This window comes from Nematolebias whitei, unplaced genomic scaffold (assembly GCF_014905685.2).
Source record: "Nematolebias whitei isolate Nwh7 unplaced genomic scaffold, NemWhi1 Nwh_scaf_282, whole genome shotgun sequence".
Lineage (NCBI taxonomy): Eukaryota > Metazoa > Chordata > Actinopteri > Cyprinodontiformes > Rivulidae > Nematolebias > Nematolebias whitei.
This window is the reverse complement of record NW_023618827.1, coordinates 15549-24672: the sequence shown is the minus strand read 5'-3', so window position 1 is coordinate 24672 and position 9124 is coordinate 15549. Positions and strand designations below refer to the sequence as shown.

At 42.7% G+C, this 9124-nt stretch overlaps 1 protein-coding gene across 1 annotated transcript in view; it reads left to right on the top strand.

Moving 5' to 3' along the window:
* Positions 1 to 375: 375 nt before the first annotated feature.
* Positions 376 to 9124, top strand: part of LOC119429275 (zinc finger protein 638) — a gene marked incomplete at its 3' end in the record, with an annotated part of 23745 nt that continues 14996 nt past the window's right edge. The window contains 7 exon segments of the mRNA XM_037696936.1: positions 376 to 553; positions 4343 to 4401; positions 6568 to 6603; positions 6935 to 7225; positions 7505 to 7776; positions 8050 to 8249; positions 8808 to 8859. Of these exon segments, the coding sequence (XP_037552864.1) occupies positions 419 to 553; positions 4343 to 4401; positions 6568 to 6603; positions 6935 to 7225; positions 7505 to 7776; positions 8050 to 8249; positions 8808 to 8859 (1045 nt within the window).

The window sequence follows — 9124 nt, the reverse complement described above, 5'->3', positions numbered from 1 at the left end:
GCAGAGACAGCAGCCGCCGCAGCAGCAGCAGAGACAGCAGCCGCCGCCGCAGCAGCAGAGACAGCAGCCACCGCAGCAGAGACAGCAGCCGCCGCAGCAGAGGCAGCAGAGACAGCCGCAGCAGAGGCAGCCGCAGCAGCAGCAGAGACAGCAGAAGCCGCAGCAACAGCAGAGACAGCAGCAGCAGAGACAGCAGAAGCCGCAGCAACAGCAGAGACAGCAGCAGCAGAAGCCGCAGCAGCAGCAGAAGTCGCAGCAGCAGCAGAAGTCGCAGCAGAGGCAGCAGCAACCTTTGCAGCCTAGAGGTTTTCCTGCTTCACAACCAGTACCTCTACTTTCGGTCATCCCTATTCATCCTCCTCAGCCAATTCCAAGCCTGTATTATACTACACCTCGTACGTTGGTGCCACCTTCCAAGATGCAGTTTCCAGCAAAGACGAGGAGGTCCAGTCTTAAGCTGACACCAGCAACGATGCAAGACTACGCTGCGATGACACCCCAGACATTTCCACATACCTGTTGTCTTTGTAACAAAGCATGTGCCGCGATGAAGGTGAGTGTAAAACTGCACTTTGTTCTCACTACATTTAGGACATTGGAAGGTTTTTTTTTCCATTTAGCCTTTATTTGTCCAGGTAGTCTCATTGAGCCACGAGAACTCATTTTCAAGAGAGACCTGTTTAGGAAGCAGGTGGAGGTTAAGGGCCTTGCTCATGGGCCCAGAGTGGGACGAATGGGGGTGGGAGCAGTTGTGGGTGCTTTGCCTACCCCACCCACATTTTTGATGTTGTCGGTACCGGGGCTTGAACCGGCGATCTTCCGATCACAGGCCCACCTTCTCTAACCTCTGCGCCACCACTCCCCAATAGTGGGAGACAATGGACAACTGGACAATTTTTGTGCTCTTCGTTGTAGAATAAAAATGCATTTTGTTTTTGTCTTGTATAATTCCAGCATGTTATTAATTTTTAACACTTTTAGCCATTTAATTTTTTAAGATAAACTTGGTCAGGACAGTGTAAAAGTGGTTAATACTATTGTCTCACAGCAAGAAGGTCATGGGTTTAAGCCCTGGGTTAGGCCTGGTATTCTTCAGTGTGGAGTTTGCATGTTCTGTTTGCACTGAATTTCTCCAGGTCCTCTGGTTTCCACCCACAGTCTAAAAAGAAAGCTACTAGTCTTAAAATTAGAATATCCTGAAAAAGTTGATTTATTTCAGTTATTCCGTTCATTCCATTATATTCATTCATTACACACAGACTGATATATTTCAAATGTTTATTTCTTTTAAGGTTGATGATTATAACTGACAACTAATGAAAATTCAATAGCTCAGAAAATTAGAAAATTACTTAAGACCAATTAAAAAAAGGATTTTTAGAAATGTTAGCCAACTGAAAAGTGAGCATGTACATCGCTCAATACTTGGGGCTCCTTTTGCCTGGATTACTGCAGTAATGCGGCGTGGCATGGAGTCTGTGGCACTGCTCAGGTGTTATGAGAGTCCAGGTTGCTCTGATAGTGGCCTTCAGCTCTTCTGAATTGTTGGTCAGAAGCATGAAGCATGAAGTCTCTAAAACTTTCTGGTAGACGGCTGTGTTGACCTTGGACCTCAGAAAACACAGTGGACCAACACCAGCAGATGACATGACACCCCAAACCATCACTGACTGGAAACGTGACACTGGACCTCAAGCAACGTGGATTCTGTGCCTCATCTTTTCCTCCAGACTCTGGGACCTTGATTTCCAAAGGAAATGCAAAATTTACTGCAATCAGAGAACATAACTTTGGACCACTCAGCAGCAGTCCCAGGCGAGACGCTTCTGACGCTGGCTCTTGTTCAAGAGTGTCTTGACACAAGGAATGTGACAGCTGAACCCCATGTCTTGCATACGTTTGTGCGTGGTGGTTCTTGAAGCACCGACTCCAGCTGCAGTCCACTCTTTGTGAATCTCCCCCACAATTTGGAATGGGTTTTGTTTCACAATCCTCCAGGATGTTATCCCTATTACACACTTTTTTTCTACCACATCTTTTCCTTCCCTTCACCTCTCCATTAATGTGCTTGGACACAGAGCTCTGTGAACAGCCAGCCTCTTTAGCAATGATGTTTTGTGTCTTGCCCTCCTTGTGCAAGGTGTCAGTGGCCATCTTTTGGACAACTGTTAAGTCAGCAGTCTTCCCCATGATTGTGTAGCTGCAGAACTAGACTGAGACCATTTAAAGGCCTTTGCAGGTGTTTTGAGTTAATTAGCTGATTAGACTGTGGCACCAGGTGTTTTCAATATGGAGCCTTTTCACAATATTCTAATTTTCTGAGATACTGAATTTGGTTTTTGTTAGTTGTCAGTTACAATCATCAACATTAAAAGAAACAGACGTTTGTTTGAAATATATCAGTCTGTGTGTAATGAATGAATATAATATACAAGTTTCACTTTTTGAATGGAATTACTGAAATAAATAAACTTTTACATGGTATTTAAATTTTACGACCAGCTTGTTAGGCTGTCTTCAGACCCAGGCATCCCTTGGAAAAAGAGATCTGTGATCTCAGGGGGATTTGCCTGCTTAAATAAAGGTTAATAAATAAATGCTTTTTCCGCATCCGGAAAAACCGTTTTGATGAAACATGAATGACTGTGGATTTTAAATGTGGGAAATTATTCTTTAACTCATTAGACAAACTGAACTGATTTAAATACTTGTCTACATTTTAAAGCAGGGATACAGAGTTTTCAACCAACTTGAAACAGCAATTGTGTCTTTAGATTATTAATCGGCATATCATGGGCATTGTCACACAGTGACTGTTGCACAACTATGTAAAATGATGAAAAGACTTCATTTGAGTTAAAGATTGGAACCAAATGGCTCAAAGGACATGATGTGGAACCAACTGGACACCCGATGAATCTGGCTGATGGATTATCTTTAGTTCCTGTAAAAAAAAAAAATTGTGTTTAAATCTAAGCTTTGTTCTACTTTAACCTTGATCATTGTTGGTTCAGTTTGATCATCTTCTAACTAAAAGTTGGTAGGTGTCCCTTTTTATTTAACAGTGCTAGCCTTTTTTATTGCGCTCGTTTTGTTTTTAATTACTGTGTTTTTAAGTTCTTAATATAAGCTACACAGACTTTTTTTCTTGGGGTCGAGGGTGAGGTTCTGCTTCAAGTCGAGGAGTTAAAGTATCTCAGGGTTTTGTTCTCGATTGAGGGAAGAATGGAGCCTGAGATTGACAAAGATGAATTAGTTCAGTGTCTGCAGTATTGCAGACTCTGTACCGGTCCATTGTGGTGAAGAGGGAGCTGAGCTGTAAGGCAAATCTCTCCGTTTACTCGTTGGTCTTCGTTCCTCCCCTCACCTATGGTCATGAACTCTGGCCGAAAGAATGAGATCTTGGATCCAGGAGGTTGAAATGAGTTTCCTCTGCAGGGTAGCTGGACTCTCCCTTAGAGACAGGGTGAGAAGTTATCAGGAGAGACTCGGAGTAGAACCACTCTCCTCCACATCGAAAGGAGCCAGTTGAGTGGTTAGGCCATCTGGTAAGGATGCTTCCTGGGCACCTCCCTAGGGAGGTGCTTCAGGCATGTCCGACTGGGAGGAGACCCCGAGGAAGACCTAGGACATGCTGGAGAGACCGTGTCTCTCGGTTGACCTGGCAACACCTTGGAGTCCTCCCAGAAGAGGTGGCTGTGGAAGGAGATGTCTGGACCTCTCTGCTCAAGCTGCTGCCCCCGAGACCCGACTTCAGAACAAGTGGAAGATGATGGATGGATTACATTTTCCATTTTGACTCTTCAAAATGGAAAAGCTTCCTTGTACTTTTCCCTGATTTACACATCCAACCTTCATCTGTAATTTCTTCTTTGTTGTGTTCGTGTTTTTTATTTTTCCCTGATCCAAACCTGACCTCACTCTGGATGACCCTCGGCTACACAGAAAATACTCAAAACCTGGAGGAGAGCTTAAGATCCAGAATCGGGAGCTTCCTGACTCCAAGAGGACATTTTCAGCTTGTTACGGCTTTGTTACTATTCCATTAGTTTTAATACGTGATCAAGATTTGTTACCTTTAACTTGAGATGTCAAATACTGTTTCTAAATGTTGTTTTTGTTACATTTTGGACTACGTGGGTTTGAAAGCTTTCCTGTCCATTTCAGACATTTGTTTTTCTTTTTAGCAGAACTGTCCATAACGGTTTAATATCTTAAACTTGATTCACAATGAGCAACAATGTTGGACAATGTTTAAATGTGTCAGAATTTTTTCTGGAAGTTCCATGTTCTGGTTCGATGAAAGTCGGGCCTTTTTTTAAACATTGTTTGTTTTGAATAGGATTGGCTTTTCCACCAAAATTCCAGCTTGCATCTCGAGAACTGCAAACTGCTGACACAGTGAGTTTTTTCTTTTTTAACTTTGTTTTCAAACGTCACAGTTTTAAACCAACATCTTTGAGTGGGAGTTGTATATAAATGCTCTTTAGAAATTCTAACCCTGACTTGACTTTAAGCATGTGGTGATTCATTGAGCGTACATAGAAGCTTCACACTAGGTGTCACCATTACAAAACCAACTTTTCTTTTTGCAAAATTGGTTAAAACATTAATTATGTCCTCTTCTTGTTTATAGCTTTAAAAAAACAATACACAGAGAAATGGACTTAGAGTAAAGTCAGAGATTTATTGAGCTTGTGATGAAGTTAAAACTGGTTTCTAACAAAGTCAAGTCAGGTCCTCTGGACGTTTTTTTTCTTTTTTGTTGAAACATTTAGTCTTTCGTCCAGAAGACGTATCAGTTGGAGGAGTCACAACAAACTCAGTCTTATAAATAGCATCCTCACATGGTGGGTCAACCAGTTTGACGGTGCTCAGATGGTTTCGGGAGTCCGCCCTGTCCTCCAACTCGTTTTAGGCACTCGTGGCCAAAGTGGTTCAAAGATATCCAGTTTTGAACCACTTTGGCCATGACTGCCTCAAATGAGTCGGCGGGGGAGAGGATGGACTCCAGCAACCATCTTATCACCATCAAACTACTGGTTGACTCCCTATGTGAAGGTGCTATTTATAAGACTGAGTTTGTTGTGACTCCTCGGACTGATGAAGTCTTTTGGATGAAAGACGAAACATTTCAACAAAAAGAAACCGTCCAGAGGACCTGACACCATACCATACCAATTTATTTATATAGCACTTAAAACAGCAACAAGGCCAACCAAAGTGCTGTACAAAAGAACACAAACATGCACAGCAGACAGGAAAACATAAAATAGAAATACAGAAACAAATAGCAGCAGGAGCTAACTAAAATGGCCAACAGAGTAGAGAACAGACCGGACCAAAACAAATCACACCGTGTTAAAGGCAAGCGAATAGAAGTGGGTCTTCAAGCGAGACTTAAAGACTGAGAGTGTGGGAGCCTGCCGGACACTCAGTGGCAACTCATTCCACAGTCGTGGACCTGCAACAGAGAAAGCCCTGTCACCCCTGAGCTTACGACGGGTTTCTGGGACTGAGAGAAGTATCTGGTCTGCTGACCTCAGAGAGCGCGGTGGGACATATGGCTGCAGAAGATCAGTGAGATAGGATGGGGCGGAACTGTTCAGTGATTTAAAAACGTACATGAGAATTTTGAAATGGATCCGAAGGTGAATGGGTAGCCAGTGCAGGGAGGCCAAAACTGGCGTGATGTGCTCTCTATAGCCTGTACCAGTTAAAAATCGGGCTGCAGCATTTTGGACCAGTTGTAGACGAGCAATGGAGGACTGACTGATTCCAAACAGAAGTGAATTGCAGTAATCAAGCCTAGATGTTATGAAGGCGTGGATCACTGTCTCGAGGTTCTTTTTGTTGAGTATAGGCTTCAGCTTAGACAGCCGTCTCAGCTGAAAAAAACAGGATTTGACCATCATGTTTACGTGACTGTTGAGTTTTAAGGACGGGTCCATTATCACCCCCAGATTAGTCACCTTTTGTTTCTCTAGCGGGGCTAGAGAGAATAGGTCAATGTCATAGTTCATGAGTGAGCCACTGGGATGGAACACTGGGACTTGACTTTGTTGGATTTTCTACTTGGATTATTGAGCTTGAATCAAGATGTTGAAACTGGTTTTGTTCGTGTCCTTACGCAGTCTTGACCAGTATAGAATCTGAATGTATCAACTCTGAGAGCTGCTGTGGTTTTTTCCCATTGATTTCTCGCTCTTCATTGGTGGCTGTGGTAGCTCAGTGGTCAGTGCTTGTAATCCTGACTCCTGAGGCCGCATGTTTGAGCTCAGGTTGTGTCAGGTAAGGGATCTGGCGTGCATACAAATGCCACGTCTTTCATGCAAAGGTGCTCGCTACAGCATCCCCTGCAGATTAAAGTAAGAAAGACCAAACATTGGTCCTACGATCGTTGGCGATCTGTGGCCATGTGAAGACTTTTGTATTGATGGGATAGATGCCCATATTTCTTTAATAAAGTCTCAAGGAACAATGCTGTTGACAAGTTGTAAGTTTCTGTCTTATGCAAAAACATTTTATCAAAAATATGAAAGGTTATGCTTATTACTTTTTCCACAGACACCCAAACTGGAATGATGAGAAGGTGTTATCGAGGTAAGTCTCTCAGTCCTTCAAAAAATAGCATTTCTACGATTCCATCCAAGGGATTTTCCTGTTTTTGTTTCATCCATATTTGCATTTCATTGTATTTTTATGTGTGGAGGGTATTTTTTTTAATTATTATTGAGCTTAGTTCAAAAAACCTAACCATGGTCTAGGTTAGCAAATTAACCTTTGGTTAGACAAAGCAACAGTGGCATTGTTTAAACTTGCAGCATTGTTTCTTGCGTGGTCCATGTCAAATATGCTTAAAAAACATTACAGCTGTGACTTTTCAACTTCTTTTGTAACTGAACTCTGCTTTTCTCGATGTCTCTCTTTTAAGCGCTCCAAGTAAAAATGCCCAGCTCTCGTCTTCAACGTCTGCCCAGAATCGTCACCAGAAATCCAGACATGACAGCCCTTCCCGCTCACACAGTCCTCTCCGCCAACATGGCTCAGAGGAAAGAAGGGATAAACGGTTTGGTCGTTCCCGTTCACGCAGTCCATGCTATGATAGAAGACAGAGGCACAGTAGCTCTTCTCGCAGTCCGCATCAACGCCGTACCTCTGAAAATAGACGAGACCGGCATGGCAACAGATCACAGTCGCCATATGGAGCAAGGCAGTCTCACAGGTCTGTAAAACCACAATTACTTCATGGGAAACGTACAAACCAGAAATGATCGTATACCCATTGTTAAATACCAAAGGAACAGAATGTTAACTTTGTCGTAGCCTTTTCATCTGAAGTACTTTTCTTTTCAATCAAAAGTTTTACGAGTTTGTCGGTCAGGTCCTCTGGATGGAAGAATCCGTCCAGAGGACCTGACTCAACCTTGTTAGATGGTTCTGCCTGGATTATTGAGCATGAATCAGGATAAGTTGTAAATTATTGGATCATTATCTCCTTTAGGGCTCTGCCTCGGTCCCTCTCCCCACAGCATGGCCGGCCTACCGCCTCCCGTTACCGTTCACGTTCGAGGAGTTTCGAGAGACAATCTCTACCCGGTAAAGAGAAATGGTCGCCACCAAGGAGGAGCCACGAGCACCGATCGCCTCTAAGGAGAAGCATTGACAAACGCTCCTCGCCCAGGAGAAATCATGAAAAGCGATCCTCTACGGATAAGACTCAGCAAAGGTCAACAAGCTCAGAGAGACTGGCTAAGAAACTACTGGAAACACCAGGTTTGCCAACTTGTAGACGTATTACCTTTAAAATAGGACACATAGTAAAAAGACAAGTTTCTCAGAGTTCATGGTGATAGAATCGTTTTTACTGCTGTGAAATTTAAAGGAGCCGGTTTCAACTGTCGTCAATGTGTTTGTCAATGGAAAAACTTCTTAAATGAGAGACGTCATTGCTTGCTGTTCATCTTTTATCTTACCAAGCAGCTTCAAGAGTGCGTTTTGTTTTCAGACACTTGTAACCGCAACGTTTTTGTATCTTCTTTCTTCTAGCTGTCCAGTCTCTGTCCAGAGAGTCTGACTTAGCGACTGTGGTTAAGACACTCGCTCCCGCTTTGCTGGCTGAGCTGAATAAGTTGCAATCATCTTCTTCGTCTGCTTTGTCATCAACGTCCTCTAAAGTGGCAAGGAAGCCTCATTCGACCAAAACGAGGCCCAGCCTTCCAAAGAGCAGTTCTTCAACAAAACCTACGGTTGGTTTATTTGATCACAAAAGTAGCACATGGAGCTCATTTTATTTTTCTTTTCTTTTAAAACAAACACAGATTAAAAACCGAAAACGTCTGGTCGCTTTATTATAAGATTCCCTAACAATACTGTGAACAGTTGTACAGCTACTGGTCATAAAATTAGAATATCTTGAAAAAGTTTATTTCAGTAATTCCATTCAAAAAGTGAAACTTGTAAATTATATTCATTCATTACACACAGACTGATATATTTCAAATGTTTATTCCTTTTAATGTTGATGATTATAATTGACATCTAATGAAAACCACAAATTCAGTATCTCAGAAAATTAGAATATTGTGAAAAGGTTCAATATTGAAGACACCTGGTGCCACACTCTGATCAGCTAATTAACTCAAATCACCTGAAAAGGCCTTTAAATGGTCTCAGTCTAGTTCTGCAGCTACACAATCATGGGGAAGACTGATGACTTGACAGTTGTCCAAAATACTGCCATTGACACCTTCCACAAGGAGGACAAGACACAAAAGGTATTCGCTAAAAAGGCTGGCTGTTCACAGAGCTCTGTGTTCAAGCACATTAATGAAGAGGTGAAGGGAAGGAAAAGATGTGGTAGAAAAAAGTGTACAAGTAATAAAGGGATAACCTCATCCTGGAGAGGATGGTGAAACAAAACCCATTCCAAAATGTGGTAAGCGAGATTCACAAAGAGTGGACTGCAGCTGGAGTCAGTGCTTCAAGAACCACCACGCACAGACTTATGCAAGACATGGGTTTCAGCTGTCGCATTCCTTGTATCAAGCCACAAATGACAGAGACAGTATCAGAAGCGTCTCGCCTGGGACTGCTGCTGAGTGGTCCAAAGTTATGTTCTCTG